Source organism: Ochlerotatus camptorhynchus, unplaced genomic scaffold (genome assembly GCF_037179485.1).
Source record: "Ochlerotatus camptorhynchus isolate MF236.1 unplaced genomic scaffold, CSIRO-AGI_Acam_v1.1 ptg000361l, whole genome shotgun sequence".
Classification (NCBI taxonomy): domain Eukaryota; kingdom Metazoa; phylum Arthropoda; class Insecta; order Diptera; family Culicidae; genus Ochlerotatus; species Ochlerotatus camptorhynchus.
Window position 1 is genome coordinate 11085697 of NW_027040849.1, and position 18693 is coordinate 11104389.

General features: G+C 41.0%; 1 protein-coding gene across 6 annotated transcripts in view; it reads left to right on the forward strand.

Annotated features, from left to right (window-relative positions):
- Eip63F-1 (Ecdysone-induced protein 63F 1) overlaps window positions 1-18693 on the forward strand; it is a 289880-nt gene that overhangs the window by 86703 nt on the left and 184484 nt on the right. Inside the window, exon 1 of one of the 6 annotated variants that reach the window (XM_065231901.1) lies at window positions 8741-9214. The exons of 4 other annotated variants lie outside the window; for them this stretch is intronic. In XM_065231901.1, coding sequence (XP_065087973.1) covers window positions 8887-9214 — 328 coding nt within the window. In that variant the 5' untranslated portion in view covers window positions 8741-8886. Of the gene's footprint in view, window positions 1-8740; window positions 9215-18693 lie in introns of those variants that run through there. One more of the 6 variants, XM_065231902.1, reaches the window with a different exon arrangement.

Consider the following 18693-nt stretch of genomic DNA (forward strand, 5'->3'; position numbering starts at 1 on the left):
AAACCGGAGCTGCGTAGAGGATCGCAAGTGCTATGATTTGTTTGTAGACAGCCAGTTTGTTCACCTTTGAGAGGCGGGATCTGCGGCAAATCAGCGGATACAGACACCTAACCAAGGCAGAACACTTGACTACGGTTTTCTTTACATGCGAACGGAAGAGGAGCTTTTCATCGAACAACATCCCGAGATAGGTTACTTCAGCAGACCACTCAACCTTTGTGTCATCCATGATTACAGTACAAGATGGAGCCGGTTTCAGTTTGGGCGATTGCCGATGGAGGAACATGATCGCTTGAGTTTTGGAGGGATTGATTTTGATTTTCCACGTGGTGGCATAATCAGTAAAGGCGTTAAGGCATCGTTGAAGTTTGACGGCTATTTATCATCTGCGAACAGGAAAAACACGCAACCGTCTCCGAGGGGAGGAATGTCGGAAGTGTAAGTGCTGTTAAGCAAGGGGCCCAGCAGACTGCATTGCGGGGCTCCTGCTGGGATGGAAAACGTGTCTGAAAGACAACCATTCAACGATACCTTAAACAACCTTTGCTGGAGGTAGTTACGGATGATTTTAACCAGATGTAATAGGAAGTTGAAGTTACAAAACTTGTACACAAGTCCGTCATGCCAAACATTGTCAAACGCCTTTTCAACGTCCAGCAAGGCCATGGCTGTGGATTAGGATACAGCTTTGTTACTTCGGATGTGATTCATTGCCCGCACTAGCTGGTGATTGGTGGAGTGCCCCTTTCTGAATCCAACTTGAGCAAACGATTGAGAATGAGTTTCTCGAACAATTTGCTCAGCGCTGAAAGGAGGCTGATTGGTCTGCAGCTTGAATACAATGTTGGATCCTTACCGGGCTTGCGGATTGGTATGATTTTTGCTACTTTCCAGATGCTTGCAAAGTAATGCAGATCCAAGCATCAGTTGAAGATAGCGGTTAGAACAGACTGCACTTTCATACTGAGTCTCTTCAAGATCAAGTTTAATATACCGTCAAACCAGGTAGCCTTCATGTTCTTGGTGCATTTCAGTGCTGAGCAAATCTGTTGTACTGTAATCAAATCCGCCGGAGGCACGACACAACCCAAGTAACATTTTAAGTTTTATGAAATACTTCAAAGCAACTATAAAACAACATTTATAAAACCTTGGTCAAGCCTATGCATCCACCAAAACGTCATTAAGACTAGAATACGTCTAGTTGGCCCACCCTGAAGAAGGTTCTGAAGAGTGTATTCTCGAAGCTCTTCAAGATTGATTTACTGCAAAAGGTTGTATGACGAACGCATTAAGAACCATTAAAAAGCTACAATAAAAGCTATTAAGCAACAATAAAACCTCTTTTCGAGCCATTTCCCCTCGCCGCTTGCTAAATCCACTAGGAAAGCATCAATCGAGATCGAAAAGGATTTATGAATCCGATCTTATTAAAATAATTAAAATAGAAACTGATGGTATAAAAATCTTGTTGAATATCCAAATTTATTACAAAAGCGCACTTTAAGTGGTCTTGTTTTATGTGCCTAATTAAATGTTATGTGAAATGTACGTGAATACATTGAAAAAATAAGTCCACCCTCGTAAAACATTGATTTGACTAATTATTTTACATAGAAAAAAAAATGTTTTTCTTCAGATCGAGCTTGGCCGAGATTTTTTTATGATTTTCGCATTTAAATCTTTTCTCATTGCTAAATTTACCAAAATATAGTTATAATTAAGTAAATCTGGATTGAAAATCGAAGGTTGTAAAAAGCAAGCAAACTAATTGTAACATGGCGGTGACATAAGAGTTGATTTTCATGGGTCATTTGTGAAAAAGTTGTTTTGCTTTCAAGAAATCCTAAACAAATTCATAAGGTTTTAAAATGGCTTTTATGGAGAAAACTTGCAGGCTGAATAGTATTTATCTAAAGCCATATTGCTTGATCCTAACCCGTTCAGATTTATGGCAGCATTTATGGCTTTCCTGCAAAAAGTTAAACGTCAAAGTTTGTTTATCTTTCGGTAGTTGCGATGTGGGATCCAGGGTTCTTCCAGGCGGTTATCCAGATAGTTTGCGATGCTGTTTTACAATATTTCACATTTCGAACAACTGGAAGCGCGATCGTTCCCGAAAAAGATTCCCTTCTTCCGGATGGTTACAGAAGTGCACCTGTACGTACAAAAACGCTGCTATGGATCGAAAACCAGCTAATGGAAAAGGCTGGTATGTTTTTTAAACTTTCGACAATGTTTTGTGAATTCGAGGGTCCGATCACTTTGCTCTTCTCCGCCAGATGGTCAGACGTTGAAGGTGTGCTGGTTCTTCTGAAGAAGTAAATTTTCTGAAATCGACGTGAATTATTCATCCTACTTCGTCTATCCTTCGAGATTGCGTCGCCATAAATTTGGCTTTTATTAATTATGAGGAACCATCTTCAAGCTAAATTTGTAAACAGAGTAATTGGGGAGTTTATGATGCATTTTAAAAAGCCCAAAAAGCAACAATAAATGCTTTTTGCTCTAATGCAAAACCTAATGGTTTTATGGTTGCTGTTATAATGATAGAACACGTTTATTAAGTATTATACCAAGACATTAATATACAATTGCTGATGACGTTTATGCTTGAATTACAGAACAGTTTTAAGGAGGGATTGAGAACTGTTTTAAATTTATGTTTAAACAAGACAGTTTTTGACTTTCTTGCCAGACTATAAAAGGTTTTTTAAAACAGCAAAAAGCTGAATTACTAAGCATCAATGTTTTCACTTTGAAATGCTGTATTTAAGCTAAATGGATTGTTCATTGCCGTTATAAACCCATCCTAAATCAGTGTAGATGCCAAATGGTTACTTAATTGTTACTTGGGAAGGGGAGGCATCTAGGTTTTGAACGCATTGCGCAACCTGATCCGCGAAGTCCTTTGCATAATCGAACCAAACAAATAAAGAAAAACATGTGAAAAGGGCATACAAGCTGTTCGTAAGCAACCCTTCTTAAGCTCTTTTCTCGCCACCCATATGACACCAAACGCAAACCTTTAACATCACCGGGTAGGGGAAGCTTTCCCCTTCCCGATAATGTTGTTGGTTTGCGTGGGCGACCCTCGGTTGGCGAGAAAAGGGCCTACAAAGGTTTGTTTACAAAACGCTTGTATGGCCTTTTCCCATGTGGCTCTTGAAATGTGATGAAGCGACATGCTTGCCGATCGCATTTGCTTTCTCCTGTGGGGTGATTAAAAGCCGATCGTTGTCATTTTCGACTCTAGGAGGTGGAACGGGTTTGGGATGAGGTTTCAGGACCTTAGCTACCTTCCAGAATGGAAGGTTCTGCACAACACGCCTGAAACATTCATTTCGCAGTGAGTCCATTCTGGAAGCAATCTGCCTGTTCAGATCGGCCATTTCACGTTTTTTGCCCAGATATCCAGTCCTCTGAAACTAGCGTCTACGCACATTTCTCAACCGAATCAGTAATTGGGTGTGGGAATCAATAGCAATAAACTTACCCCTTACAGGAACTTGTCGAACGTATGCCTTGTCAGCAATGGATATGGCCTGTTGGCCTACAGTGTCGAGCGGTGGATTTTTATGAATGTTGCTGTCCACCATTCACCCGTACTGCACCCAGTTGACATGAAGGTAGGCTTTACGCAGGCAGCTTCTAGCAGGCACCACGTTGATACCGACTTCAGTCACCACCGGTTGGTGGACGGAGCTGAGATCATTGTGCGCCTCCGGATTGGATAGTCCGATGTTCGACAGGAAAAAGTCCAGGGTAGAGGGATTTCCCGCCGGAGAGATGAAAGTTGGATCTTTCGAAAACTGCACAACTGTACAGTGTACAGTTCCGGTTCCGCTGGTAGTTCCGCTAAGCTTCATGGCGGGCATTCACGTCACCCCCAACGATGAATCGGGAGCTAATACGAGTGATGGCGGTCAGGTCGTTCTTGAATTGGACTCCTAGTCCGTTGCTGTCACCGGTCTTTATGTGGGTCTCGGTTAGAAGGCCCACGTCGATGCTGTGCTTGTGGAAGAAGTCGGCAAGCTCAATCTGTTTAGCTCTTAAAGAGCAAGCGTATGGTAGAGATGGTTAGCGGTTTAGACGCCATACTGAATTTACTGTATACACTGCTCTTCCGATACGTATTGAGGTCTCCAACAACGGTGTTAAATTTGAACGAATTTAGTTATGATCTGGATTCGCGGTAGAATTTTAAATTTTGTATGGGAAAATGTAGGGCAAACGAATAGAACCATCATTTGCTTGCCAAAAATTCAAATATTCCGATTGCACAAATTTTACTAAACGTTCATCCGCCAAGGAATCCCGGGTGCTTCCAAAAATGCCATATAGTATGCGTGGGCCCTAGTCTTGAGGGAAGTGGCAGATGGCATGTTCAACGGAGTGATGTACTTGACAGACCTCGCATATCTTTAGAAAAGGGCCTTTGCCAGATAAATAGTGCGATATGCGGGTGTGCCCCGTTCTCAATCTTGAGAGTTTCACTTGCATTCGATCGGACGATGTCTCTTTTAACGTTTCATCGTATATGACTGGCAGGGTGCTGCATATTAAGCTCGGATCTTGTGTTTCATCGCCATTTGCTAGCACGTCCGGCATCCCACAAGGAAGCAATTTCGGACCGTTACTATTTGTCATATTTTTCAATGACGTTGCATCTTCACTTGGCTATAGATGCAAGCTCATGTATGCTGATGATCTAAAGATATATGTGGTGGTACGCTGCTCGAGGATTGTCTTCACCTGTAAATGTTGCTCAACATGTTTGTTCACTGGTGTCGCTTGAATAAACTTGTCATCAGCATCGCAAATCTATGAATACCACATCGATGACACTGTGCTTGATAGGGTGGACCATGTGACCGACCTTGGTGTTGCGTTGGATTCGAAGCTCTCCTTCCATTTTCATTACACATCGATTATTTCCAAGGCTTTATCTTCAAAATTGCCAAGGACTTCACGGATCCATACTGTCTAAAAGCGCTATATTGTTCCATCGTGCGACAGATTCTAGAAAACACTTTACTCGTATGGGCTCCAAACGACGTTACATGGAACCTAAGAATCGAGCGAGTCCAAAAATGGTAAATATTGCTTGCTCTCAGGAATCTATCATGGCGTGATTCGTCTAACCTTCCAGCGTATCCCGCTAGATGTCGCCTGCTTGGTCTTGAAACGCTTGATCGAAGACGAAAATTACACCAAGCTACGTTTGTCGTTAAGTTATTCAACGGTGACGTCGATTGCTCCTATCTTCTATCGCTCCTTGACTTCCGTGCGTCAGGTAGGATATTACGTCAGCGGTCCCTGATGCAGCCGGGATTTCATCGTACTCTGTATGGTTATAACCAGCCTATATCTGCAATGGTTCATTTGTTTGCATCGGTTGAATCCGCGTTCAATTTTGGTATGTCAACGCCTCAGTTTGTAAATAGAGTAGGAAGATTGAACATAATTTAGACATTCATTAAGACTGTTTGTCAGATGATTTAATAAACAATAAATGAATAAAAAAACCTTACGGATGAAAGCCTCTCTAGTGTCATTCTAGGTGGAGGCTCACGAGTCGTTGAAAGTTTTGTCGACATACTTTTACGGGAATGCAGCTGGTACTGTATCGGTGTATGCCGTGTGTGCCTGCCAGAGGCCGCCAGATAACCCGGGATCCAAACAAAGATAGTGTTGGTTGGGGCATACCTTTGGATGTATTGGATCCACGGGTGTTCGGAAAGGTCTGAATCCAGGGCTTCCACTATACTAGCCGAGTCGGTAAATACGGTGATCGGGTTGTTTTTGATGAAGAAATCCGTCCGAGTTTTTGGTAGGTTCCAATCTGTGGCGCCGATCACTGTAGGGAGCACTTGGTTGGTCCACTTTATCAGGAGTTGGTTGGCTTCGATGAAGAGGAACCCTTCCTCGCCCTTGGTTTTCACGTCCAGGTCAATTGTCAGTTGTCAGCTTCCTGTTTACAGTAAAGTGTTAAATATTTCACAATATGAATATTTTCGGAACTAGTATTTTCGGTAAGGAAAAGAAGACTTGTAAAGGCCGGAAATCGTTGTTCAATGCTATTTTGTAACAAAGGATGGTGACTTCTGGTTTCCGAAAGTGTCCAATACATGTAAACTAGTAGAAGCAGAAATTGAACACAATATGGCGTTTTCCGGTTTTCGAAAGCATCAACCACAATATGGGCTTTTGAAATGATTAAAGCATGTGGAGATCGGAAATTGAAGGCGACATCTGGTTTTAGAAAATCTCACATATCCTTTAACCGCCGATAAATCTGATGATTTTTAATCTCAATACATACTTTTAAATTTGAATCACGCTCATCTGCACGCCGTGCAAACCGAGGGATGCGACTCCATCTACGCTGCAGGAAAGATTGTGTTTTGCTGTGGCTAGCTGTGCACACGCTGAGTAGATAAAAAGAAGATTGATGACGATTTTGAAGATTTCCTGCAAAAAGCTGATGCCCGATGCAAGTAGATACTAGAAATGAAAGAAGATTTTTCGAAGATTGATTCGCTAGTGTGAGATTTTTGGAGCATCTAGAATTGAGATTTAAATGTGTCGCCCCTCTCGGTGCAAACTATTTTTTTTTTAAACATAATTCAACGTATGGAATGGAGTAAAGCGAAATGGAACATTGCGAATCGGAACGTAGAATTAAAACAAAACAGCAAATAAGGCTACCTTAAACACGTTTTGGGAGTGTTCATTATACCTTATTAGGGTCTTTTTTGACCCGGTGTCACTTTAAAAAAGCTATAAGTTTGTAACGAAATATGATAGAGACCTGAAATTTCCTAACTTTCGGAAACGAACATTTTGCTGTCAAAAGAAGATTTTAGCAACCATTGTGCGTTAGGGTCTAAGAAGACCCAGACTGCAACTCTTTCTCAAAAATGAATTTTGAACTGATTCTTGATCTATTGGCTTTAAATGAATTATAGAATGACACCCTGCCCAGGGTTTTTTTTTTCAACCAGTTACCAGTTCTCATAGGGCACAAATCCAGAGGTAAAAAGGCATCATGCAATGGACCGTAAGGTGAATTTGGCTACATCCGGATACCCGGAACCGGTTCCAGTAGGACTCAAAAAGGACACTTCATAAACTTCATGTACTGGTATCGTCCATCGGCTCAAAATTTATGATTTTTCAACCACCGAGGCAGCTCCCACACCTGGGCCCTATCTTTCGACCCATTGACAAACGGCTTTACTTTCCTGATCAGAGATTTTTTGCCTCTGAAAATCCCGACGGCGCTAAATAGGATTGAACCCAGGCCCTTTGGGGTGAGTGGCAGTTACGCTTACCGCTACACCACCGATCACGGTGTTTTCGAAAACTATTTGAACTGTAATATAGTAATGAGTTTTTGGGCCTTGGCATCATCATCGTCCTGGATGTCATGGTATCGTCCTCCGGAAGATCCAGATCATGGGTAACAGCAGTTAATCAATGAAACTGATACTAGAGCTCCGTGATTTTATCGAAATCACTTGGAACTCTTATACAAGAATGGGGTTGTGACATGAAAATGTAATCCAATAATGGCCATGAAAACAGTCCGCCAGAAGATCCGGAACATCCGTGAAAGTGGTAAATCCATGAAAAAATCCATGATCCAAGAACTCCGTGGTTGTTTCGAAAATACTTGGAACTGTGCTATAAGAACCAAATTGGAATCCTGACATAAACATGGAATCGGATTTCCACGGAAATGATCCTTCGGAAAATCTGGAGCATCCGTAAAAGTGGTCAATACATGAAACTTTTTTAAAAAATAATATAACGTGCAATAGAACCTTTGATCCCGAGACCATGAAAGTCATGAAAATCGATTATAATCACTGTTTTTCAATGCAAAACCACAATTATAGTCCATATGAATATTCTTTCTAAAAACTAGATTTAATAATCTTTCATTAGGTCTTTTGATCCAAATGAGTTTATCAACAGTAATGAATAAAAAAAATTAAGAGAAAATGCTGATTTTTCAGACCACCCTAACACTGAAGGGGCCACAGGGGAAATAAAATAATACGGATCTAATATTTTCGATAAGCAACAAAATTATCAATTGTTACGAAATTGTAAGATCCAATCAAACTTTTTCTTTGGAAATGCTGCATATTAAAATGTAATGAAGGATGCACCGAAAATCGTTCTATCCCTGATTTTCCCTACTGTTTATCTGGAATAGATCAATATCTCAATACTTCCATGACATCACAATTCGCATTCCCATAGAATTATCTTCGGAATAATCCCAAAACTTGTTCGAAGTTCTACGCGGAGTTTCCTTGGAAGCCTCTTTTGAATTCATTAAGAATTATCTTCAGAACACCAAAGGGAAAACCCTTGAAGTTTTCCTCTGAACATGCATGGTATTTTCCTCAGCATTACTATGCAATGATCCTAAGCAATTCCTTTGAATTTCTAAAATGTCAAATCCTTGAATTCTATTTAGAACTCTTTCGGAATTCTTCTTAGACTACCTTGGAATTCTCAGAATTCACTTCAACTATTCTTACCGTAAATACAACAACTTCCTCACTCAATTTTGTTTCTCCCTACCGCAACTTCGACACCACCTGTTCAAATTCTCCTTCCCTACTCATCACGGTGAACACCTTGTTCGAGACCTTTAAAGTGCCTCAATCAAAGCCGCACGATAACGAATACATGTAAGACCATTTACCCTTCAAGTGTTCTGGCTGCGGCTTGTAATCAGTACCGTCCTGCTGTTGAGATAAGAAAAGAAACTCCGAAAATTGCCAGCCATCAGCCTGCCACCAGTTAGTTCAAGTGGTGGCAGTTTACAGTTCTCAACACTACCTCCCATCCAGTGCGCGCAGTGCGATGAGTAGTTCACAAGTCGGGTCAGCTCAAGCGGAAGTAGCGCCCCCGGCGGCGGCGGTGCCGAGTGGTGGCGTACGCCGGGTGGTGGACGGCAATTTCCTGTCCGCGAAGGCAGTCCGCGAGGGAACCCCTCCGAAGGCCGTCGGTGCCGAAGAGGCCCCCGCTGGCGATTGTGTGAAAGTTCATGGCGAACCGGTGTTTTCAGGGTCGGAATGCGGCAGTGCTGGTGCAGCAGAGGATGGACCGAAACCGAAGGTGAAGAAACGACTCGTCATCCGAAGGATCGTCCGGAAGAAGAAGGTGCTCCCGAAGAAGGACGAAAAATTCTGTGAGTGTTCATCTTGTGTTGGAAAAGACGTGGCTAATTTGTTGGCTTGCGACGACTATCTCTCGGACAAAGTTGGACTCTCTCTAGGACCAATGTGCGCAGATAAAATCCCCTGACGTTGCTTGTCATGTGTATGTGTGTGTGTGTGCTAATAGCCTGTTATCAGATCGCCGTGTTTTGTTTACCTCTGGTGGGACTACGGTGACAAACTGCGACGGTTATGGAGACTGCAGACGGTACTATACTGGGAGTGAGTGCAGTAAAGATAACTGGTATTGCAGATGACCTGCTGAAATGGACAGCATGATTGGAATGTACTTGACTTCAAGACATTTCATCTGATAAGTACAATACTATTGGAGCAACTGCAAAACATGTGTAACTTATCGTCGCTCAACAAATTAATCAAATTAATTTCTCATTTTTTTCAGTTAATTTATCAAATTTTACAGAAAAATTTACTAGTACTTATATGGAGCGTGATAATTATGTAGATCGCATTTATGTAGGGGCTAAGTTCCCGTTGGACTGAATATCTCAATATCATTAAAAGACGAAGCTTTCCATTTGATAATCTTAAATTGCTACATTACTAGAAACCAATGAGAGTAACTCAAAAGTGACTCAAAATAGCAAAAGATTTTCCTGGAAAAACTTCTTGAACATGCGGAAAATCGAGAAATGTTTCACTCAGTCTTTTACTATACTCTTAGACTGAGTAAAATATTGGTCGATTTCCCACATATTGAAGCATTTTTTCCCCGCAAAAGTGCGGAAAATTTTACTCACTCACTGAGTACCCCACTTTTTGCAATTTCGAGTTGAATTCGACTCAGTTTCTGAGTTACTCTCATCGGCCGTGTTCGTTATAAATAAACCCTCCCTGCAGTCACAGCTGGTGCACCGCAAATCTTCCGAAACCGGGACTAGCCACAACCGCTTAAAATCGCATACCTACCTCTCACTTCCTGAAACTATAAAAACTCAAATGTGTTATGCTTGTGTACCGCACTTGTACTCCATCTCACTCAGCACAGTGCACTGTTGAACCAAAACTATTAAATGGAATAGGTACAAACTTTTATTCAAAGCGGGAGGGCACCTACTAGGAAAGTCATAGCGATCTTTCTGCGTCGTCAACGCCACATATTCTACTGCTTTTTAATGATACACATAAAATTTCCCTCAACTCTCGGCTCGGCGCTCCTCTGCTGGCACGACGCCATTAAATTTGAATAAATAGATTTTTCAACCTGGCACCTCAGCGCTTGTGATTTTCCACGCTTCCTCTCCGTTTGTCATATGCGATTGGCAAGGAGAGAGGCGGGCAGAATCAGAAGCGGAGCCAGATTTCCTCCACCCCACACTGATCTATTCCAATACATACTTATGGACAAATCGGTCGGTGGCAGGCCTACATATACCAAGGGTAGCGGGATCTATTATCGGTAAAGCTAAGACTTGAATTGAAAATTGGGGGATAATAGAACCCCTTACCCTAGCCTCGAACCGGAGTCACATGTTGCTGCAAGCCGAGTGGTTGATGGCTTTTTTGTTTTTGTTGCGTTTTCCGCGACGGCAAATAAAATTTATATTTTCCGAGGGAAGAGAGCAGGGTCCGGGAGAGATGGCGTAGTTCAGGGATATTTTATTTATGGAACAGCTGATCGGGTATGCTTCTGGTTTTGGAATGAGTCAGGCACTTGTTGAGTGAAATGTTGCAAACCTGAGTTCGGAGGAGTATTTTGATCATTATTTTAAATTTCGTAATAGAGCGATTCCAGACCAAATGGGAAAACAAAATTGACCTTGTCGACATTTGAGCTAAAATGCGGCCATTTTGAATCTCGAAAGAAAAGTAAAAACTTCAAAATGCTGTGTTCGATATTTTTCAACAAATCATAACTCAAAAACGTCACTTCTAATCGAAATGACGTCCTTTCAGAATAAATACGCACGGTGTTTTTTTTTTTTCAAATAATTTTTGGTAAAAAATTAAAAATTTAACGAACAGAAAATTACCCCCTTCAACATATTTCTAATAAGGACTGTTCATTAATGAAAGTAGACACCTGTTTCTCAAAGGAAAATATTTATTTTCGAACAAAATCAAAAGTTTACTTTAAATAAATGAAAATCAACATTCAGATGACCGATTTCACGTGAGTTTGAATGTGTACTTCTCATTTCTGAAGAACGCTCGGACTTTTCATTTGATACCGCCCATTAAATTCTGCACAACTTTCTTCTTAGCTTTCGTTGTGCTGCAGACCAAATTTTCTTGAAGCAATCAACAGAACTTGCTTCCCTATCCATCTTTCTTAAGATGCCGTTTAATTATTGCCCAGTATCTTTCGATAGGACGCAGTTCAGGGCAGTTTGGGGGATTTTGGAATTGTTCGACAAAATCGACTTTATCCTTCTTGAGCATCTCCAACGTAGCAGAAGCATAGTGAGCAGATGCCAGATCCAGCCAAAACAATGGAGGATCCACATGCTTTCGGTAGATGGGTTGAAGCCGTTTTTTGATGCATTTCACCTCTTCAAGCCACAGGAGCAAATGGCTTGCCACACCAAAACCTTTTTGTCAAATTTTTCAGTTCGAATTTACCGCACATCATCAGGCACATCTGTCATCTGCTCAGCGTTGAAAAATTGCGGCCCGGGAAGTGTAATGGTATCCAATTTGATGTACGTCTCGTCGTCCATCAAAATGCATCGGTCGGCTTTTGAAGGAGAACGTCATACAAGTTCCGTGACCGTATTTTCGAAGAAGCTTTCTGTGAATCCGTGTTTTTGGGTGCTTTTTGCTTCTTTTAGGTTTTGATATTGTTACGTTTTTTGATATTCTGCACAGTTCCGACGCTGATGTCCAATTTTTTGGCAATTTCACGAACGGAACACGGTTTATGCGATTTAAAACGGCGTACTGCGGCCAGCTCCTTTTTCTGGTCCGATGCCCCTATTTTTCGCCCAGATTTCGATAAATATTCAAGAGAACACGTTTCTCCAAACTTCCTAACAATCTTGAACACTGTAGATTTAGTGCATTTCACGCTTTCTGCCAATTCTCGAAACGACAACTTATCGGAAAACAATTTTTGCAGAATTAATTTTCGTGTTGATAAGCTGATCCGACCCATCGTTCGAAATTTATAGCTCTTTTTTTTATTTTTCAGGTGTGTTGCGAAAATAAACAATGCTTTTACACACTGAGCGACAATTCACAATTACGTTACGTTTTAACCCTAAACCATTGGTAAACAGGTGTCCACTTTCTTTAATTAATAGTCGTTATATGAGCAACTGCCGCTGAAAACAGCTCATTTTCACGAGATTCACGAGGTTCTTAAAAACCAATTTTTTTGTACTCATTCAGAAGTTCAAGCTGTTTATAAAAATCCATTATGGCAGCCAAATCCGATATGGCTGCCAAACATTTTGATTATGCCAAATGAAAACCCTAACTTTACCTTTTTCAGTGATATGCAGACATTTGGATTTTTCTTGAGAATGCTCGAAGAAACAGTGATTTAAATGAATAGGTCATTGTGGCTCATTAGTCATATGTGATTTATTAAACCAATTTTATTTTATTTGTGTTTATCAATTTCCATGAATATTTTGGTTTTTCTCTTCGATATTTGAGCTGTATCTCATAGAAAAAAAGTTCGAGCTTTCTAATGACGTGCTTATTTTCAAAATCGGCGGTCAAATTCGATATCGACGCCAAAGTTTTCAAACATGCCAAATGAAAGCCCTTACTATGCCCTTTACTATGACGCATAAACATTTAGGGTATTCTTAATGATTTTTAAAGATATGATTACTTTAATAAATCAATAATACAAACAATGAGTGCTTTTGAAAACTGTTAGAGCGCCTCATTACCGAGGGGTCCATCAATTTGACCTTTTCCGATTGTTTTTTTTTAGTTACATAACTAGAGCTTCCGACTGAGTTAAAAAAAATGGTTTGTGAGAACCTCGGGCGAAATCAAGGCTGGTTTCAGCGAGAATCGCTCATTTTCTCATTAAAAAACTTATGAAAAATGCTATCTTCTGTGAAAATTTCGACTTGGACACTTACAAATTAATAAAAATCATAGAAGAATAACTTATGGTAATTTTATAACATTTTGTTTAAAAAATTTCAAAAAGTTCAAGAAACAAGTCCAATTGTTGATAAGTTTTAAGCATTCAACTTGAAAATTTTAATGAAAATTTAAGGATTTTAATGAAAAATATTCAAATTTAATAAGGATAGAGTTTCAAACATTATTTTGATTTTTTACCCAAGATTGCTTGAATTATTATACCATTTATTTATTTGTCCTAAAAGGTTATTATTTTACACCTGCAACTTTATCGCAGATGTCATTGCGATCGGAAGTGACGTTTTCGCTTTATAATAAGTTGAAAAATATCGAATACGGAATTTTGAAGTTTTTTGCGAGATTCAAAACGGCTTAGCGAGATTCAAACGGTTTAGCTCAAATGTAAATGACTTACTAGAACAAAAAATATGCAAAGTTTCATGCAAATGGGTGTAGGTCGCATTAGATCGATTCGTCAATTGGTGTGGAATTGCTCAATATCAGTTTGCATAAAGATGAATAATATTAAAAGTGGGGTAGAAATGCATCGATTTTTCCAATGAAATTTCAAATAAATAAAAAAAAACATGCATATTATAGAGTGTCCCAAAAGGCATAAGCACAGTGTATTATTGGAACAAAACAACGTTATGTTAATAAACTCTCATTTTTAATTCACATATAGGTCATTCCAGCTCAAGTGGGTACACCACCTGTGGTCGATGTCACCGATTTGAGCCAAAATTGGCCAGAACGCTTATTTAGGCATTCTGAACAAACGCCTTTTTTATTTTGCTTTTAAGTGCCCAGATCCTTCTGGTCTACAACCCTGGATTTTCGAGATCTTTAAAAATTTCAACTTTCAGAAAAGATTACACCACAACCAAATAAGATATTCGTGATCTTGTAACGTCAATTTGAAGGTTTTTTAATGTTGTTTCTTAAAGGTGTACCCACATTTTGTTTTTGTTCTAGTAACTACAGTAAACAGGCTGATTACCGGCAGGTATCCAAATTGTCAAAAATGGCCTATTTTCACCATGGGTGGGATTTTTTATTTCTTAATATTTTGGGCTCAAATTATCACCACACTTTGTAAAACTCTTCTGCTTGATGTGTTTCCAAGGGCAAATGATTTGGACAAACAGTTTTTGAAGACGACAACAACTGCTCTTGAGAAGGACTTGATTTGGATTTTCAATCTACACGTCTTTCCTAAAACTTAAATATTACTTCTTTTGCGTACCCGTTCCTCCCATCGAATTGTATTACGCTTTATATTATATTATAAAAAAGCCGATTTAACGTATAACTCTATAATGTGAAGGAGCTTGAGATAGAACCTTTGATTTTCTGCTCAATAAACAAAATCGGTCACCACAAGATCACCGAGCTCCTTATTTCACAAAACAATTACGAACAAGTTCCTCTTCAACTTGCTGTTACAACGATAACAGCAACTCTTGAGAAGGATTTGTTATAGATTTCCAATCAACACTTCTTCTTCATCATCGTCGCATTTCAAGCTTATTGCTTATCGCATTTTAGCTTATTGTGTGCTCTCAACTTAGTGTTCTAGAGGCACTTCCACAGTTATTAATTGAGAGCTTTCGATGCCTGTACCATTTTTACATTAGTATAATTTTGCGGCAAGTACCATCATACCATAGAGGTAACTCTAAGACCAGAAGGTCCCAAAGAAACGTGCTCAAATTTATGGCTCAGCTCTGGTACTATCTTCGGTCCCAAGTTAATTGATGCACCCCTCGAAACATAGGAAAATCCACGAACCACTCATTTTATCTGTTAAATTTTCATAGCGAATCGAAACAAATATAGTGTAGTACTAGAATTTCGACTAGAATGAGGTACGCTAATCAATTTGCTTGGGACGAATAGGCTAGTCAAGTAGTGAGCCAATTTAAAATCGTTAGTTTCCACCGGTTGATCATACTCTATGCCCAGGGATGTCAGGAAATTTTCCATCCCGAAAAATTCCTAAACCGGACCAGGAATCAAACCCAGCTACCTCCAGCATGGTCTTGTTTTATAGCTGGACCTTTACTAACTGAGCTAAGGTAGGCCGCAATCAATACGTCTCTCATAAAACTCGAATATTATATCTTTTACGTACTCGTTCCTCCAACCGAATTTCAATACGCTTTATCTCATATTAAGAATAAATCAGATTCACACTAAAGCTCTATTATATGAAGGAGCTTGAGATTGAACCCATAATTTTCTGCTCGATACGCAGAATCGGTCTCCACTAGACCACCGGTCTTCTTATATCAGCGACGACTTTCCAGACGACGACAACGACGAGAAGGATTTGATATGGATTTCCGATCAACACGTCTTAAACATAAAGTGGCAGTCATCAAGCAGCCAAGCTCGTCAATTAATTTTTGAGACGTTATTTCTAGACTAACATTTGAAAAAAGGGTATCTCCAAAATGACTATATCGAGAAAATCGCTTGCGAATTTTGATGACCTAAAAATTAATCCTATTTCACGACTTTCCATTTTCTGGATGATTTTATAAGCTTGACATATAGTTAATAGTGTAATCTATAATCATGCATGACTAAAAACTCACAAAAAAAAGTTTTCTTTGTCGTGAAATTGAGAATAAATCATCATACGCCCTGAAAATGTCTTACATGTTGTTACCCCCCGGATCTTCCATCCTTTGAACTGCCAACACTGGTGATACACCGTTGAAATACAACCTCTGTTCGTTGTTTACACGTGAAATATCAATCAGATGCATTTCAAATGAATCGGACGTAACTAGTTACTACAGAATCAGTACGTTTTGCATATTACTTGATACTTGATACTTGATGGGCTACGAATCGCCAGGTTGATTCAACGCCGAACGAAGTACTCTTCTCCATTGGACTCGGTCCTGAGCCAATCGCTTCCAGTCGCCATGAACGTTTAGCGACCTGATGTCCTCCTCAACTGCAAATAGCCAACGTGTCCGAGGTCTACCCCGGAGTCGACGACCTCTACCGGGTTCTCTGCTGAATATAATATTTGCTTGTCGTTCTTCCGGCATCCGCACTACATGCCCAGCCCACCGTAGTCTGCCGTGTTTTATAAGCTTCACTATATCCGTACCGTTATACACTTGGTACAACTCGTGATTCATGCGACGCCGCCAGATGCCATTCTCCTGTTTACCGCCGAGTATTGTTCGCAGCACCTTACGCTCGAAGACACCAAATGCTCTCCGGTCAGACTCTTTTAACGTCCACGATTCGTGGCCGTAGAGGGCTACCGGAAGTATCAGCGTCTTATACAGAGCGAATTTCGTTTTCGTTTGCAGGCTACGGGACTTCAGCTGGCTACGTTATCCGTAAAAGGCCCTGTTTGCAGCTGCAATACGTCTCTTCACCTCGCGGGTAACATCATTATCGCATGTCACTAGTGTTCCAAGATACACAAATTCTTCCACTACCTCAAATTGTTCACCATCTAACAACACTACACTACCAACACCACTATTGCTCCCACGCTGTCTACCGGCTACCATGTACTTCGTTTTGGTAGAACTTATCGTGAGCCCAATCCTCGCCGTCTCCCTCTTAAAAGGCACAAACGCCTCTTCCACTGCTCTACGGTCAATTCCGATGATATCGATGTCGTCCGCAAAGGCAAGGAGCATGTACGATCGTGTGATGATGGTACCGTTCCTCTGCACACCAGCTCTCCTAATCGCTCCTTCAAGAGCAATGTTGAACAGTAAGTTTGAAAGTGCATCACCCTGCTTCAATCCATCTAAGGTCACGAACGAGGTCGAAATCTCATCTGCAACCCTTACACTTGATTTCGATCCATCTAGCGTTGCGCGAATCAGTCTAATTAGTTTCGCCGGAAAACCATGTTCTAGCATAATCTGCCAAAGCTCATTTCTCTTCACTGAATCGTATGCTGCTTTGAAATCAATAAACAGATGGTGAGTCTGCAAGTTGTACTCCCGGAATTTATCAAGGATTTGACGCAGGGTAAACATTTGATCCGTCGTTGATCGGCCCTCACGAAAACCAGCCTGGTATTCACCGACGAAGGACTCCTCAAGCGGTCTCAATCTGTTAAACAGAACGCGTGACAGTATTTTGTACGCCGAATTCAGAAGAGTTATTCCTCGATAATTGGCACACTCGAGTCTGTGCCCTTTTTTGAATAATGGGCAAATGAGGCCATCCAACCAGCTAGCAGGCAGTTCTTCGTCCTCCCATATCTTCGTTAGAATACGGTGGATTGCTTGATGCAGCTGCTCACTTCCGTGTTTGAAAAGTTCGGCCGGGAGCTCGTCCTTCCCAGCAGCCTTATTGTTTTTCAGCTCACGTATTGCCTTTTTAACCTCGTCTATCGTTGGAGGCTCCACAGCTTGATCGTCGTCTGCGATGTTTACTCTGTTCCTCGATACTCTCTCACTCTCTCCATTCAACAATGTCTCAAAATGTTCTTTCCACCTGGCAGCCACCATTGTTTTATCTGTCAGCAAATTCCCCTCAAGGTCATTGCACATGGCGGGAGATGGCGCTGTTTTACTCCGCACACCATTGACAGTCGCGTAGAACCTTCACATATCGTTCTGTTCCATACTTTCTTGCGCCTCAGCAATCACGCGTTCTTCGTATTGCCTTTTCTTTCTGCGGTGGGTTCGTTTCTCAGCTGCCCTTGCTACCTTGTACCGCTCTCTGTTCAGCCGGGTACCAGACACTAACATCCGGCTTCTGGCAACGTTCTTCTCATCCGTCAACCTCTGGCACTCCTCATCAAACCAGCCATTACGTGGTCGTCTTTGAGCTGTACCTATCACTTCTTGTGCTGTTGTGTTCACCGCTCCGTGGATTGTGTTCCACAGATTGTTGAGGTCCTCGTTCACGTTGATTTCGCTAATCCGCTCATCAAGCTTCTGGCGGTACTCTGCTGCAACACCTTCTACTGACAAGCGATGGATATTGAAACGCATCGATCTCCGGTTCGTTGAATTCGTAACGGTCGATAGACGCGCCCGAATTTTGCAGACAACAAGATAATGATCTGAGTCAATGTTAGGCCCCCTAAAAGTCCTTACATCAATGACATCTGAGAAGTGCCGGCCATCCACCAACATGTGATCGATCTGGGTGCAAGTTTCGCCATTTGGGTGTCTCCAGGTGTGCTTTCGGATATTCTTGCGTGCAAAGTAGGTGCTACTGATGGCCATTCCTCTAGCAGCGGCGAAGTTTATCAGTTTCAGACCGTTATCATTGGTTACTGTATGTAGGCTCTCTGTACCAATGATTGGACGAAAGAAATCTTCCCTCCCGACCTGCGCATTTGCATCTCCGATTACAATCTTCACGTCGTGTTTTGGGCACTCAT